Source organism: Hipposideros armiger, unplaced genomic scaffold (genome assembly GCF_001890085.2).
Source record: "Hipposideros armiger isolate ML-2016 unplaced genomic scaffold, ASM189008v1 scaffold_26, whole genome shotgun sequence".
In the NCBI taxonomy this organism is placed as follows: Eukaryota; Metazoa; Chordata; class Mammalia; order Chiroptera; family Hipposideridae; genus Hipposideros; species Hipposideros armiger.
In genome coordinates this window covers 5,916,566-5,934,028 of record NW_017731376.1, presented here as the reverse complement: position 1 = coordinate 5,934,028, position 17,463 = coordinate 5,916,566, and the positions used below count along the sequence as shown (strand labels likewise).

Below are 17,463 nucleotides of genomic sequence, written 5' to 3'. Positions count from 1 at the left end.
TGCACTTGGTAGAGGATTTGTTAATGGTTACTGTTATTATTGGCTATTAAATATGTTTTGATCTTCTTTCAAACTACCTAGTCGCGTAACAGTGGTTAAAAACGCACATGACAGCAAGACTGTGGGTTCCAGTCCTGGCTCTACACTTGCTAGCTGTGTGACATTGGGCAAGTGACTCAACCTCCCAGTGCTTCAGTTTGCTTTCTTTAAAACTGAATCATTATAGTAGCTATGTCTTAGGGTGGTTGAGTGTTAAATAAATTATTACACGTAAAGCCCTCAGCACGGCCTGGCACATATTGAGCACCATGTGAATGTTTGCTGTTATCATTCACGGAGTCATTAACTCAGAAGACGATAAAAATATTACACCTTAAAAAGTAGATACCTTTGAACATTTCCTCAGCTGCTACAACTTTTCCTTACCATTTGATATGTAATTTGTTAGATGTTTGTGGCTCAGATATAGTTTATTCCAGTGCATATTAAAACGTGAATCTTAAATTTGGGTGATAACCCATATACATAGTATGTAGAATCCAGACAAGAATTAGGTTTTCTATTTTATAGGATTTTTATCTCATCTTTTACTTATGTATAATGAAGTAGTTGGCAACTGTGTTCTTTTAAGTCTGAAAAAAGAGATGGAAAAATTTTAGGATAAAGAGAAAAACCATGTCTTAAATAGCACGGTAATATAGCTTGTCTTCCTATTTTTTGAATTAGCATTTGCCCAAAAAAACCCAAAACAAAACACACTTTGTATTTACCTTCAGAATATTCCATTTGGAATAAAACCTCTAAGTAAAACTTTAAAAAAAAAAAGTGGGTGTTAGCATTATGTGGTATCTCAATGAGCTGAATTTTCTGGTTTGGCACTAAGTTAATTGTAAGTTTTTACTGAAAAATGACCATTCTGAAATGTCCCTTTTCCTCTTCAGATTACTCTGAGCTGGGAGAGCTTCCCCCGCGGTCTCCTTTAGAGCCAGTTTGTGAAGACGGACCCTCTGGCCCTGTACTAGAGGAAAAGAAAAGGACCTCTCGCGAGCTTCGAGAACTATGGCGAAAGGCAATTCTGCAACAGATACTGCTCCTCAGGATGGAGAAGGAAAACCAGAAGCTGCAAGGTGGGCTTGCCAGTTTTTATACTGAACAGGCCTGATGATCGCAGTTTATCTTGGCTCTGAAGTGAGTCACATCAGACATTAGAGTGCTGTCTTTAAAAGAAAGCAAGATACGCTAACATACATATATACATATATGCATATGTAAAAATACCTGTGTACTTTGTCAAAGTTAACACTACTTTCTGGAGATCTAATGATCTTGCCAACTGCGTTAATTATTCCTATATAGTCATTTTTAGCATAATGCCTATAACTTCTGAGAGAAAACCTTCAACTGTATGAGCTTTAACCCTCTGAAAAGTGGTTTTTGTTTCATTTTTCTCCCCCCCTCCTCCCGCTTTGTTCTCAACCATAGCCTTTGCCTGGGTGTTATGTATGAACCAATGCTACATATATCATTAAATCTCACTCTATGTGCATTTTTAGTGAGTTGCAAGTAAACCAAAAACTTCAGCATTAGCCGAGCTCTACCTGTACTGATATCAAGGTGTTTTATGTAGATGGACCCATTTAATCCTGAGGAGAACTCCAGAAAGCAGGTATTAGGCTGAAGAGGAAACTAAGGCTCCGAGAAGCCAAGCAACTCGCCCAGGGTCATGTCAGTGTCAAAATAAGACGTGAACTTTGAAAGTTTAGATTTTGTTCATTTCCTGTTTCCATGCTGTCACTTGAAGCAATAAATATTTTCAGAGTAGCTAAGATCATGCACCCTGGGTGGTACAATGGAAAGAACATGGGTCTTAGATTGGAGAGAGCTGCCTGGCTATAACATAATGAGGGATTTTGTCAGGAAGCCTGGACATACTCAGAGAGAGGCTTTCCAGGTAGCCGGTTCAGTCCTGCTATCACTGCCCAAAGAAATTTTGGAATTAGAGCACAGTGGTTTATAAAAAGAGTTTACTAAACTGCCTTTCGCTTTCTGGGCTTTCAGTTACCTATGGCCCGCCATAGTCTGAAAATGTTAGATGGAAAATTCCAGAAATAAACAGTTCATAAGTTTTCAATTGTGTGCTGTCCTGAGTAGTGTGATGAAATCAAGCTGCCCTGTCCCGTCCTGCCCGGGATGTGAATCATCCCTTTGTCTAGTGTCTGCTCCCGGAGGCACTACCCGCCCGTTAGTCGCTTAGCAGCTGCCAGGGTTATCAGATCCACTGTCCTTGGTGTCAAGCAGGGCTTGTGTTCAAGTCACCCTGATTTTACTTAGTGCCTCAAAGAGCAACAGTAGTGACACTGGAATTCGGATATGCCAAAGAGAAGCTGTAAAATGCTTCCTTTAAGTGAAAAGGTATGTATGTAAGGGAAAAACATAGCGTATATAGGGTTTGGTACTATCCTCCTTTTGGTTGTCAGGCTTTGTCTTTTAACAATGATCTTGCTCTTTGTATAGAGCTGAAAGTTATTAGGACACTCAATCTCATGAATAAGGTTCATAGTCCAGGTAAATATATTATCTTTGACCAAAAACAAGAAGTGAAATGTAAAGTAAGACCTTTGATATGAAAGTAGTTCAACTGTCGTAAGAGGCTGCGTGTGGGTGTAGACGCAGGCCTGACCTGAGAGAGATGGGTCATCCCATGAGGGTGCTGTGGGCGGGGGTGCTGCTGTGAGGGCTTTTCAAGCTGTGCGTGCTGAGTGTTCTCCCAACTCGATGTTCGTTTTCGTGTGTGTTCCTGCAGATGTCTAAAAGAGGTTTGATAGCGATGGCATCACTGAGTGTGTCATCAGATAAATGACAGCTTTGGAGCGCTGCGCTTACATCCATGTGTATGTTGGTCGGGACTTTTGTTGGAAAGCAAAAAGGCAGTTAAGTTCATCATGTAGGTCATAAACCTTAGCGCTTATCCTGCCCAGTCTTGCAAATGACAGCCATGGGAAAATCAGGAAATAGCTGTAAAATGGGACCGACGCTGCAGGCCTCTTGGGAAGAACCGTGACTATAATTGATGATATGAGTATGCTACAAAAGCAAAGCTTTTGTAAGGCTGTGTACATGATGACTACCAGGACTAGAATGAACCTTAGGGACGTTCCCTAAGGTTACCTGGAACACCTTCCCAGGTGTTGGCTAAGTTCACTGGCCCTTCCCGGCATCTTTCTACTGCTTCGTCATTTCATCTGGCAGCGTTCAGTCCTGGGTGGACTTTCATTTTTACTGTTTGAATTCATTTCTCGTCTTAGCTCTGTAAAGTTCAACACATGTTTACCTTTGTAAGGTGTGTTGGGGTGGATGGGGGACAGAACTTTCTCATTAAATTCACAAGCAAAATTTGACAAGAAATAACCAGGGAGTGTACTATGTACTAGAGAGACAGTCATTCTATTGCTTATTTTTCATTTGCTTTTTAAAAGCAAGTTAAATGCAACTGGGATTGACTCTTGAAATTGTCAAGGGTTCAGGCTACCAGCCATGCTCTTTGGGAAAGAAATTAAAGAAACATGTATGAGGAGAGTCTTTCTATGGTTAAGCTTAGTTTCTGGCTTTTGAATATAGGGATAAAATATTTATTACTGTTCTAGAAGCATTGCATCTGACAAAGAACCAAACCACATCGTCTAAATCTACCTCACTCCATTGTATACAGTTGGAAGCGGAATTGTAATTTCCTCAAAGTTAAACAGCCTATTTTTTCAGTGGTGTTGGGACTAAAATGCATCACCTCTCTTCCAAGCCAGCTGCCTTCCGCTGTATCCCTCTGCAAAGTCGTTTTTCCTCCTCTATAAATGAAGATGCAAGCAGCCCTCATGCAACACAGTGGGGTGATTCAATACAAGCATGGTTTTTGGTCAGCACATTATTGCTTGTTGGACTGACTCATGTAAAAAAGCATTTCGTGTTTAAAATGTTACAGATATTATTGGGTTGTCGTAAAAGTCATGCTGCCTTTTTGCAACGAAAAACATGGAAAAAAATGTGTCATGACTTTTCCGACAACCCAATATATCTGTATAACAATGCCAACACATTGAATTCGGAATTTTAATTGAATTGTAATTGAAGATATTAAAGGTTTTTCCCTGATTAAACAAATATTGCATGTTGATTGTAAAAATATTAAATAATGGGTGCTGTTTTTCTAAAATCTCTACAAGCTTGGGGGTCATTTAATTACCCTTAGCCTTCCCTTTCTAAGCTTTCAAGAGATGGTGGTAGTTGGAAGAGTGTTTTGCCTGTGAAGGCAGTTGCTGATGGAGCACAATTGGTGATGGGTCACCACAGCCCACCTTATGCAGTGGACATAAATCAGACATGAACGTTAGTCCGAAGTCCAGGTTCGCTCATACGTCCATGTTAAGAAATAATGAATGTTTCAGATGATGCTTTTGCAAAGTGACTTGTAATCTCACATAGTCCTGGCTTTCCCCCAGCCCCAGAAACTCACAACCATGGGATTGTAGACCCTTCTTTACAATTCTAAACAGTTTGGTCTTACAGCTAAAGCGTTTGCCTTGGAGCCTCGACCGTGACATTTCTCACAGACCTGCACCACCTGCCCTGGTTGATAAGGCGCTTTAAGAGGCCACCGATCTTAGGCAGCAGTGTTGTCAGGATACAGCAACAGCAGGATGTTGCTTGGGCCAACAGTGAAATACATGGATTCAGCCTTTTTAGCCGAATCTTCTGGCCAAATATTTCTGTTCTGTTGACTGCAGAGCGGGTTTCTTATGTTGCTTGCTGGGCACTTGAGTGCAGCCAGACATGCTCACAGCAGAGTTCACTGCCAGAGAAATGTACTTTGGCTCCGAGAGCCTGGTTCTGCTGGCAGTCACTGTTCAGCAAGGCTAGTTTTGAACCTGATTTCCCACAAGCGTTAGTTCAACTCTAATGACATCTACTGTGTATCTTCATAGCCAAAAAAAAAAAAAAAATCGAGGGTTGACTTTTTTTTTTAATTTAAACTCCACATATGTAGGGAACTGCTTATCAGACCTTGAAAAAATGTATTTTTCCAAGTAAGAAGGAAAAAGAAAAATGGTAGATGAAAAATCACAAAAGATACGAGAGGCAGCACTAGGCCTGGAGTCACTTTGCTACCCTCCAGCTCATCAGTAACCTTGAGCAAATCCTTTACTCGACCTGAACTTCAGGTAACTGTGTCCACTAAATGAGAGGCTGGATGAGGGACCTCTGCAGGCCTTTTGAAAGGTGCCATCTTTTGATGTATTTGTACTTGAAGGTAGTAATTGGGTCAGTTAAGTGCAGAGTCCATACATCAGATGAATAAGGTCTTACCATCAAGGTACTGTTAGCCAGTTAACTGAGTCAGCATTCGCTCAGTTTCTAACCTGGAAAGAACACAGTAATACCTTGGTTTGCGAGCATAATTTGTTCCGGAAACAAACTACTCGTATTGCAAGGCATCACTCGTTGACCACGTTAAAGTGTATTAGAAATGTTTGCTCGTCTTGCGGAACATTCGCAAACCACGTTACTTGCAATCCAAGGTTTTACTGTATGTCATGTTATCAGCACTTAGTTTGTAAAGCAGCACTTTGTACCTTTTGTTATTTGTCTTTAGTTTTTGATAATTTGTGTAGCACTTGCTAATTGGACATTTTGTAGATACTTAGTATATGTTATGTCATTTAATCCTCACAAGACCAACTCAAGGAAGAAGTAGCTATAATTCTCATTTTAGATATAATATAATAGGAACTGGGGTTCAGGAACAATGGCCTAAAGCCCCAAGGCTTCAGAACCTGCTGCCAGCACTCCCTCCTTCTGCAGCCTTGGGCAAAGTAAGGAACCTGTTCCGCCTCCATCTCCTCCTGAGTCAAGTGGGCATGGGGAGAGTGTATTCACAAGGGGCGGGGGTGTGGGGAGGGGAGCAGACTTGTGAGGCATGTGCACTGACTTAGCAATGCTTGTAGTCTGTAGGACTAAGAGCAACTTCATGCCCATAACTTAACAAATTAGATGAAATAGACAGACTTCCTAAAAGATGCGATTTGCTAAAAACTGAAATGAGAAGAAAAAAGGATCTAAATGGCCCTGTATCTGTTAAAGAGATCAAATTTGTATTGAAAATCTTTCACGCAAAGAAAACTCTGGGATCAGAGAGCTCCACTGGATCTTATCAAACATTTAAGGTCTCTAATTATACGTGCCTAGTCCTAGAAAAAGGTATAATTAATAACAAGCTGTGCAGGCATTGGAGGGCAAGGGCCCCAGGTCCTCTCTGCCTCCCCCTCTGGGACCTTGGTGGAGCTGCTCAGCCTCTGGTGCCTCAGAATGACATTACGATTAAATGTTACGAAATATAAAGTACTTAAGACATATAGTATTTATTATTATAAAGAAGGCAAGTTTATATCAGCCCTGCAGAAGTCTGCATTGGCTTATACGCACACATAGCTATGTATCCTATTTGCTCTCCTGATAAGTTCGGTCTGTATCTCAGATGTGATGTGGGATAGATTTGGGGGCTGACAACATTACTTCTGTGTCTAAATAGGATTCAGTGGTTTTAGGTGGGAGTGATGTTATCTACTTTAATCCTTAGAATTATCCATGTAAAATTTTCCTTTATTGATCCCCCCCACCCTCCCACCCCTCAACCCCCGTTTGATAATTTAAGTATAATTCTTTTTAATGCAGCTTTAAGCTGAATAAGGTTGGTGGAAAATAAGCTGCCTTCATATATGTGTGACGGTATAACATGAAAAGGGGGAGATTTATTCTGTTCAGCTCCAGGAAGCGGAAATATGACTACTGGTCAAAGCTATCTAAAAGAGGCTTGGCTCTAAATAAGAGCGAACCATCCTTGGAGAGCCTCTCCTAGTTTAGACGAAAAAGTTTTGTTGAGCCCTAACTATGCCATGCACTAGAGTTTAAACACAGAACTCCAGCCTTAGAGATGTTTGTGGTTGAATAGGGTAGCCATGGAGATGGATAGACTTAGACAGGTATGGAATATATCTTAGCAATAGAGCCACGAGGAGCCATTGTGGATGAAGGGGTACGAGAAATCGAGGATACCTCCTAGGTGTTTAGCTTTTTCCAAAGTAAGGGAATTGGGAGCGGGGCAGGGACAGTGAGTTTAACGTGGACCTGTTCAGCTGGCTGCAAGCGCTCGACAGCTCAGCAGTGAGGATGAGCAGGGAGCCGTGTTGTGACATAGAAGACACAAGACACGTAGCTGTCGGGTTCACTAACGTCCTCTTGAATGGTCTGTTCTAGCCTCTGAAAATGACTTGCTGAACAAGCGCCTGAAGCTTGATTATGAAGAAATCACTCCTTGTCTTAAAGAAGTCACTGCAGTTTGGGAAAAGATGCTGAGCACTCCAGGAAGATCCAAAATTAAGTTTGACATGGAAAAAATGCATTCGGCTGTTGGGCAAGGTAAGCCTCAGTGGGGGTCAGCCCAGCCAGGCTCACCCCTCATTGATGACTGGGGAGAAGTATGAAATAAAAAAATGTTTAAATCCAATTTCAATGGCCATTTCTCTCCTACTTATCTATCAAGTCTTTCCTTAATCTGTTTCCAGACATCTTAGTTAATGTTTGATCACCCTTCATGATTCCTCTTAATAAAAATCAATTAAAATGCCCAGAAGACCAGGAAACAGGAAGAAGATAGAGGAAAACCCAGCGGCTTAGTTGCCTACCAACTGGTAATGATATGATTACACTCAGTTAAATGGTAAAAACTGGAAAGTATTTGCGTGGCTTCTCTCAGCGCTCTCAGTGTCGGGCACAGACTGTGGACAGGTAGCTTCAGGTGTAAATTCCAGCCCCCACCAATATGCAGGGTGCTCTGAGGCAAATGACTTCACCTCTCTGAGCCCTGCTTTCCACATGTGTAAGATGTGGGTGATGACAGGGTTTTTCCGAGGAGTAAATGAGCTGATCCCCAGGAGCACACTGCACATGTCTGCTCTACAGAAAGGCCCTGGGGAGTCGGACGTATGTGCTATTTTTTATAGTGTGGTCTGTTGACCACGTACCAGTCCAAGCTGTTACTGGCCCAAGAGAAGTATAGGACTTAAGACTAAACACTTAGAAATTTTTGCAGCAATTGGATAATGTGATTCTATTTTTTTTTTTAAGGCAGACTTGTATTTTGTTAGTCTTTTTTTCTCATTTCATTTTTTCTAGTCGTTCGTTTTTGCTGCATTTTATAAAAGTATCAGCCTATAATGGATTGGAAATTTTTTAAAGAAAAAGAAAAAAAAACTGGTTCTTCATCACAGATCATTTGAGAAGCACTATTTTAGAGCTTAACTTCAATGATTATTAGTGTTCAAGTAAAACAGCCATTTCTTCTAAAATGTGTATTAATGTCTGCTGGCAAGATTGGAAGCTTTTTGAATCTAATCTAATTCCAGTGCTACTGAGTTCTGTCCAATCTAGTCACGAATAAACAAGTGTTTAGAAAAAGGGTCGCAAATCTATATAAATCTTAGGTTTTCTTCTGACTTTATTAGCTGCTCCATGGAATGATGCATGCATCATTCATCTCTAAGAATAAATGGAGCAAAGTGGATTTTTCCTACTATAGTCAATTAGGCATTATTTAACCTTTATCTGAGCTTTGACAGCATCAGTTTTAGTAATATACAGTCATTGCTAGTTGTGACTTTCTGCTTTCTATGGAAAAGGAAGCTTGGACTTAAAGCAGTTGAGTTATGGGCCCTGGGCCGCAGAGCTGGCTTTGTTCCTAGCTCCAGGCACCACACAGCACTGCCTGCAGTTGAACCGTGCCTTGGCCGTACTGGCCTCAGAGACCAGAAATACGCAAGTGATGAGGACGCAGGTTCCAGATTGGCCACTTCCTGTGTTACTTTTCTGGGCTCTGGCCTCCTGGCGGCTAGACAGAGGCATGGACCAAGCAGAGGATCTCAGAGCTCTCTTCCTGTTCTCACATTCTTTGTACCCACAGTGGTTGCTTGAGGCTTACCGTCACACCACATGGCCCCAAATTGATGTTTTGAAAAAGGAGAAAACAGGGAAAAGAATGACTCTGTTTTTTCCCTTTTCAGTGTTGACTATAAGATGGTCTTTAGGTGGTTTTGCTTCTACAAAAGGTAAATCATCTGGGTCTGTGACAGCTGTTGAGCTATTTGAGCTTAGAACCTTGGCACCTGGATACAGTCATGCATTTTATGTTGGGGACTAATAGAAATGCTCCAGGGATCTGGAACATGTGTAGGGAAGTTAGGGATTGAGGGTTGAACAATTTATACAGTGAGCCGAGGCTAACCTGGAATTTCCTCATATGTCCCCCAACAGTGCCACATCACTTTTCATGGCACGAACTCTGTATCTCTAACTGTAAACGGTACTTTGTCAGCCATTCACTGGTTTCAACACATAAGATTTAACAATTCCAAAGAAATGGCCACAATCCATCTTGTAGCTCAGAATAAAAACGAGATTAAATCAGAACCACACCTTTGGCCTTTCACGTAGAAGCCAAGTCACTCCTGAGCCCTTGAAAGAGAAAACAGGCCCTGTGTGGGTAAGAGGCCTCTTCTTAACGATCTCAAGGCCTCTACATGACAGAACAAAAGCGATTTATGAACGTTTCAAGTTAAAACTGAGTCAGAGTACCAGGATTAGGATGTCAACTCGGGAGAAGGAAGAATAGTTCTGTGGAATTTTAAATAACCCAAGTTGTTTTTTTTAATTTTATTTATTATTATTATTATTATTAGTTTCAGGTGTATAAAACAATGCAATAGTTATCCTTTCCACCCCTCACAAAGTGTAAATAATCCAAAGTTTAATTTGGGTTTAGATGACATATTTAAATGACCTCATTTATTTACTAGATAGAAGATGTCAAGGTAGAAACATACGAACTGGAGGGTACTTTTCCAGGAATGGGATTGCAAAGAGTCTACCTGAGCATTTGGCAATATGGGCGAGATGCAAACCCTGCTTACCTTTGACCCAGCAATGCCATGTATAGAAACCTGTTCTAGAAATTAATCAGTTAAAAATGTACTGCTGTAGGAAGAATGCTTACTGTGGCATTGTTTAATAGCCAAGAAACAGAACAGAACCAAAATCCCCAACCATGTGACCACACCCATGTCATATTCCTTGAAAATGCCATGGTAGATTTGTATTACCTGATGTAAAAGACGAGTTGTTAAGTGAGAGGAAAAAGTGCAGCATGGTCTCATGTGCAGTTGTATAGTTCTGTGTGCGTATCTGTTGAACACTCTCGGTGACGTGTTCGCAGGTATCTGAGTAATAGGCAGGATGGCCATACATCTGGGTTGCCTGGCATAGCCCTGGTTTACAACTTGTTCCAGGAAAATAATAGCTTTCCTCGCCTTCGCTTTCCAGAGTTTCCTGCTTTGGATAGTGAATTATAGCTTCACTCTAGTTATGGGTAGTTTTTCATATTCGGTATACCTTTTGCATTTTCAGAAAAATGTTTTCCTTTTTTATTTAATTAGTAAGTATATTTTAATTTAAGGTCATAAAAATAAAAAGCTATTTACGTTTGGGGGGAGGGTGGCGTCTTGTCCACCCAGAACCCTTCCTGCGGGCACTGAGTGGGCTCCACTGCCAGGCTTCTATCTTGGGCTAGGGACGGAGGCAGACCAAGCTTGGGGAAGGGCATTTCAGGGCATTCTTAGCAAAAACAGCGGCTCCAGTGTACACGACCCTTTGTTTTTAAATCACACATCTAAGCTTTCTCTTCAATACCAGAATCTGTGGTACTGTCCAGTGACACAGTATTTTTTTCCTCCAAAAAAATAAAAGCCTTATGATAAGATAATGGGAATGATTTAATAATTAGAGGAAATCAGTCATTTTATAAGTTGGGAACATTTCCCAGTTTGAAAAACATATTTTGTGAAAAGCCCCACTATAAATTACTTAACTTGCTGTTTTTCAAGCCACATTTATTTCTAATATGGCTTGAAGTATTAAAGGCTAGCATGTATGTATGTATATACACACATACCTAAGATATATCTCTGAGCAGGAATAGTAGAGAGGGAGAGAAGCAATAGAATGATATAAAAAGGCAGATATCAGGATGTATTCATTTCCTGTTGCTGCCATAACAACTTTTCACAAAATCAGCGGTTAAAACAACAGAAATTTTTCTCTCACAGTTCTGGAGGCCGATAGTCTGAAGTCAAGATGTCAGCAGGGCTGCACTTGGCCCGTGCCAGCTTCTGGTGGCTGCGGACATTCCTTGACTTGCAGCTGCGTCACTCCAGTCTCTGCTTCCATGGTCACATGGCCGCCTCCTCTTGTCTTCTCCTCTGTGTGTCACTTACAAACACATTTGTTTGGACAGAGGGCCTACCGGAATAATCCAGGGTGATGATCTCATTTCAAGACCTTAATTATACCTACAAAGACCCTTTTTCCAAAGTTAACATTCACAGGTTCTGGGGATTAGGATGTACATGTATCTTTCTGGAGGCCACCATTCAACCCACTACGTGGGTCATCAGATTAACACTGAGATGTTTCTTCAGAGAAAGTATAGGATGTGGTCACAGGTAAGTGTGGCCCTGTATCTCTCCCACGTTTGTGTGTTTGTTTTTACAACTGGTATGTGGAAGAGAAAAACCAGATTATTTACTATACCCTAAGTGTTTCCAGGAGATGGCTGAACGATTATTTCAAAATAGCTCCTTATGGATTGAGTAATAGATTGACTACTATCTGGTTCAAATCCACAAATGGTTATTTTATTATTTCTTGCCAGGTAGGAACACAAAATATTTTTTTCTCCTGTACCCATCTGAGCAGCAGCTTGTCTGACAGTCCTGACAGGAAGGACATCAATAGAAAAAACAGCAGTCACTTTCCCTGAACTGCCACTAACTAGCTGGGTGATCTTGGGCAAGGGACCTACTCTCATTGGCCTCTGTTTCCTCATATTTCCCATAAGGATAATCATAATATTTCCCTGAGCAGGTTGTGAGGATGACATAAATGCCCAGAATGGTGACAGCACCTGGTGACCTCACCATAAATGGTAGCTGCTGCCACTGCCAGCTTGCCAGAGTAGAAACTTCTGTCCAAGATGGCCTGTGGGAAACGAGGAAAACCATATTCCTGGGAAGGCTGTGTTGAGTGACAGGGACGTGTGCAAAGTGGCCACATTTCTTTCTGGATGGAGGAAAGAGTAAACCTTCTTTCAGAGGTTCCTTTTCTCTCAAGAGAACTCCCCCCAGAGATGAGAAAGAGTTGGCGTCGTGTTCTGCAGTCTTCTTTGTATCCCCGTTTCTACATTTGGGCCTTGTCAAAGCTGAATGATGAACCAAAGAATTTTTAATAAAAACTGTCACTTTTTCTAATGAGGTTTGCCCTAAGTAACATCATTAACTTGAAGAGAACTTTTCTTAGATGTAAACATTTTTTTTTTATCACTTTGAGTGTTCAAATTAATCGTGTTTAAAACATTAGGGAAGGCTCTTGGATAATTTCTTTTGTTTTTAGGTCTCCATCAAATGTTCACCACGGCAAGCTTATGCAGATGTTGCTCTGTCCAGCCTCTGGTTCCTCCCTCCAGCCTACCCTTGCAGAAAGATATCTAATCAATATTCTTGAATCTCAGCTTCGATTAGGCTATTCCCTCCCCATCTCCATGGTCCCCTAGAGCTACCAAATAATGTGTAGGTTTCTTGCCCTCAATTTTACCTCTAATAAAACCCTTCCCACCTGATTGCCACCTGCTCCCTCCCCACGTGTACCCTGTGCCCGAGGCCACAGAAACACTCACAGTTCCCTTCCTGTGACTTGTCATTTCTCTTCCTCTGCCCCCACCCGCCACCGCTCTTAAGTTCCAGCACAAGAGAAGGATTCTGTGAAATCTTGATCTCCTTCATCTGAACTCACCTCACTTTGATTATATCCCTTTTATGAGATGCCATTCTGCCTTGTAGTATTACACGCGTGGTCTTCTTTCCCTAGGACATTATTGTCACCAGCTAGGGGCTCATGTCATTCATCAGTTTATTTATCCCTGGCAGATTTCTAGCATAATTGGAACATAGTATATATTTTTATTAGTAAGTTGTATTCTCTGCATAAAGTCTCTCTGTATATTTCCACCACCCCCCTCTTGAAGGTGTGCCACGTCATCACCGGGGTGAAATCTGGAAATTCCTAGCAGAGCAATACCACCTTAAACACCAGCTTCCCAGTAAACAGCAGCCAAAGGACACGCCGTACAAAGAACTCCTAAAACAGCTCACCTCCCAGCAGCACGCGATTCTTATCGACCTCGGTAAGTCTGCAAATCAATTTGACATGAAAATGGAAATTGCACTCACTTGAAAAATCTAGAGAGACTGTCCGAGTTATTTAGTGATCTGCCTTTAGGTTTAGCAATCACCGTTTGCTACTGAGACTTTCAATTAAAAAAGCCCCAGTGTAATCACACACGCCTCCTCCAAACATCCATAAAAATCTCCCTCTCTTCGCTGGGCAGCTTGTTAACTCTGCTCAGCATGGAAGGTGCAGTCATGACCAGGGTTCAGGTCGGTAATTCAAATATTGATAGGAGGTTTTACAATTCACCGAAGGAACACGCTGGAAGACACAACTGTTAGGACCGAGGCTTGGCTTAATTACAGGAGCTGCTCCCTAGCCTTTACTGCTTTGAAACAGAGTTTATGAGAAAAAAAATTGTAGAAAACAGTTTGTGTGCGCCCAGGGCAGTTTTATTGTAGAAAAGGGTAGGCACCTTGTGTCTTGAACACTTTTAAAAATGCTAGGATTGAAACAGTGTCCTGGGTACACGTGCTGCTGCCACAGTGAAAGACATGTGGAATTGGGGTGTAACTGGGGTGTGTGAAGAGCCTGTTCCTCTGGCGGGGCCTCTGTCTCTGCTGGTGGCAGGGCTCCCGGGCACCCGCGGGCCCCATGCGGAGGCTATTGCTGCCACCAGGAGCTCCACGGAGTCCCTGTCTGGGCCTCGGGCCCTGCGTGGCCTGGCCCTTTGGTCTCCAGGCCAGCAGCCGAGAGGGAGGGAGGACGTGTCCGAGTCATTTGAGGTGGGCTTTGGATCAGGCAGGATGGAATCTTTTCTGTCCAGCCACACAGCACATCGTAAGGGTTAATTTCATCAGTGTTGCTCTTTTGGTCTAAGCGCAGGTGTCATCTCTGAGGAACTGTCCCTGACCTGTCTCTTCTCCCACCTTCAGGCTGTATTAGGTGCCTTGGCTAAGCCCTCTGTCCCACCCCATAATACTTGTCACATTTATTACTATTACAGTTATCATTGTTTAAAGCTAACCCTTAACGTTAGCTTATGCCAAATGTTCTGTGAAGTGACTTAAACTACTTTCTTTATGCCTCACAACACAACCCGGCAGCTATTGTTCCATCTCTGCTTAAAGTTGGAAAAATGGAAACAGAGAGGTGAAGTAACTTGCTCAGAGTGACACAGCCGACGTGTGACTCCAGGGTCTGTGCTCCGTAGCCCGTCCTCCCCCACCACTGTCCTCAGTTATGTGACAGTGGCAGCAGCTTTTTTTATTGCCTTAGGATGCAGCACTCTCTGGTCTGGACTGGGGCTGTTTTACCATCATAGCCCCTGCTGCTAAGATAGAGCCTGTCACATAGCACATGATCAGTAAGTCTTTCAAGATGTTGACGACAAGGCTCTGCACTGGCACCTCAGCCTCACACGACCCTCACAATAGCCCTTGTGCCCTCTTTTAAGAAATGAGGAGAGTGAAGCACTGAGAGGTCAGTTGGTGGCCACAGTCACACAATTAACTGGCTGGACCTAAACCCACTGTGGTTCTGTGCTGCAGTTCGGGCCCTACGTCCCTAAGGCCCTCTTAGCCCAGGAGCCCACGTGTTCCCATGGAAACAGCTGGCTAGGTGAAGGGTGATGCTGACAGGCTGTGATTATGCCTTAGGGACAAAGTGTAAGCGGTGGGGCTGGAGCCCGTTTGGCCCACTAACCCCGAGCAAAGCAGTTTTGTGAATTGGCAATAGCTGTGTTTTCTAATGTGATGAGTAACAGAAAAATGACATCATGTCCCTATCATGTGAAATGAAGTGGAAAATAAATTTAGAGTAGGAGGTTGAAAGGGAGGGAGTATAGACGATTTCTCTGCACCATCCCCCACCCCAACTCCTTCCCAGGATTAAGGTAGAAGGACACATGTTTTCCCCTCCTGGATTCAAATATTGTCTTCTCTTAGTTGTCCTCGCATTCTTCCACGGGCAGGATCCGTCCTCTGCCTCCTGTGGTGCAAATGTAGTCACTTTTATGCAGAGGAGAAGAAAAAGACCGGGTCAGCACAAGGCGCTGCGGGGCTCTCCCCATGGAGCTGAGTCTGCCACGGCCAAGCTGGGGTGGCCTCCCCTGCCCAGAGGCCCGCTGCAGCCTTTCTCCCAGAGGGCACGTGGTCTGTGCGAGCCAGAATTTGGCCTTTTCTCCTTCATGAGCAGGGCCAGGCAGCATTCACCTCCTCTTTGTCCCTGCCCACCTCCCCCCATCACCCTTCTGCACCCCCTAAGGCCAGCTGCAGCCCCCCTTCCCTGACAGCACTGGCCTCCCTCTCCACTTTTCCAGTCCTGACCTCCATGTTGTGTGCTCTCCAAATACCTTCCCAAGGCCTAAAAGAAGCTGTTTCCAACAGTACGTTTCTCAGTTTACCTCTGTGCATCTCTCAGGCTTTACTCAAGGACCTAGCAGGGCCAGCCTTCTCTCCCCACTTGCATTGGGAGAAGCTCCCAGTGTGTTAGCTCAGACCCGTCGTGGCTCCAGGGTGCCCTGCCTGCCAAGCTCCCCTCCGTCAGGTTCAGGGAGGCCTCACTTAGATGTTCCTCCAAACTGCCTGTTGCTTCCCCTCCCCTCTCGGCAAGAGGTGGCCATAGCCAAGTCAGTTGTTTAGTCTGCACTTTCTATTTAGTCTGCACTGTGGCTAACTCAAGGCCCAATAAAGGTGTGTAGGGCAGAGCAAACTAAATCATATTGCAGTTTTTCTTAAAAAGTGACCCATATCCTGATCAGAAGTAAAGAATGCTTGTTGGATGGAAATACTTTGAGTTTTCATGGAGTTTTGTTTTTCTGCCTCTCGCTTTCCTTTCTGAAATTAGCTGTTAGTCTAATCAGCTTTCTGTAATATTTTTTTTTCTTTCAAAGAGTAAGGATAATAGACTTTGTAATTAGACGGTGTTTTATAGTTTGGGAAACATTCTCAAGCTTTGTCAGATCTCAACTTTATACAACAATAATTGGGCCCATATTATTCCACCTTGGAGGCGATGAATGAGGCCCAAGTTACAAGTTACTCGGGGGCAGAAAGTCCTGAACCTAGGTCTTCTTAGCCTCCCTATCACGTCCCTTCTAGGACACCTGTCTTTCTTGGCTCTGCCCACTTCAGACCAACACAGCTTCCCCTCCCATAGTTGGGTGGCATAAGGCTCCTTAAGAGCTGACCACACCCAGGTGGGAGAAAACACTCCCTCCAGGGCTTAGCAGATGATACGTAGCAAATCATTGCTGAGGCCTCCTTTCAGGAACCTGCCCCACCCAGTAAGCCTGGCTTCAGCCACATCCATCTGTGCAGCCTGCCTTCTCTGGCTCTCCATCCTGGGTAGACAACGTGGGCTGACAAGCATCCTAGCTGGACTGCCTGCTCTGGTTGTGCCCACACTAACGGCTGCAGGTGACACTGAGCAGCTAGCTGGGACACCCCATCCAGGCTCCACTTCACCCTCCATCTCCTTCCGCTTGAGCTGCTCCTCTCCCTGGCATCCCAGCCCACAAACCCCCGAGCTCTCACAGAGCTTCCACCTGGTGAGGCTGTGCAGCCTCTCCCGTGATAGGAAGGACTTCGCTGGAGCAGTCCTTGAACAAGTCCAGAAATGCAGGAGCACCACTAAAGCAGAGAGCGAAGACAGGCACTGTTGATAATCTCCCCCCCATCGATTCCTTATCATTTTATTAACCTGTGCTTTATAACTCAATAAAGTGGGGGCATAGTGTACGTTCCCTGCAGAGGTTTGGCGAATCTGTTGGTGACCAGAAGCAGCACTTTTTGATGGACTTCTAGAGACATTCCGTCAGTGACACCTAAGCGAGCCTTGGCATGCCCGTGCTGCAGGAAGAGGCAGAGCACATACCCAAAGACACATTTGGGTCTAGCACCCAGCCCTGGGAGCCGTTGTATTGATTTTTGCTTCCACGTAACATGTTTTACTCAAAGGTATGAAAGCTTCCCGGTATCTGGAAGAAAAGGAGCTCTGGTCCAAATAAGATAAAAGAGATCTTATTTTCTCTTTGCTCTTTTAGAATCTGTAAAAGATGAGGAGGAGGAGAGCTGCCAGAAGGAAGGCCCCGCCGAGAGAATTTCAGATGACTAAATGTAGGCGGGCAGAGGAGCGAGTTTT

General features: G+C 43.5%; 1 protein-coding gene across 6 annotated transcripts in view; it reads left to right on the top strand.

The window, feature by feature from the left end:
• Nucleotides 1-17,463, top strand: part of TBC1D1 (TBC1 domain family member 1) — a 108,252-nt gene that overhangs the window by 64,050 nt on the left and 26,739 nt on the right. For all 6 annotated transcript variants that reach the window (XM_019636046.1, XM_019636045.1, XM_019636042.1 and 3 more), the window contains 3 exons: nucleotides 942-1,127; nucleotides 7,306-7,467; nucleotides 13,178-13,336. In XM_019636046.1, the coding sequence (XP_019491591.1) occupies nucleotides 942-1,127; nucleotides 7,306-7,467; nucleotides 13,178-13,336 (507 nt within the window). The remainder of the gene's footprint in view (nucleotides 1-941; nucleotides 1,128-7,305; nucleotides 7,468-13,177; nucleotides 13,337-17,463) is intronic.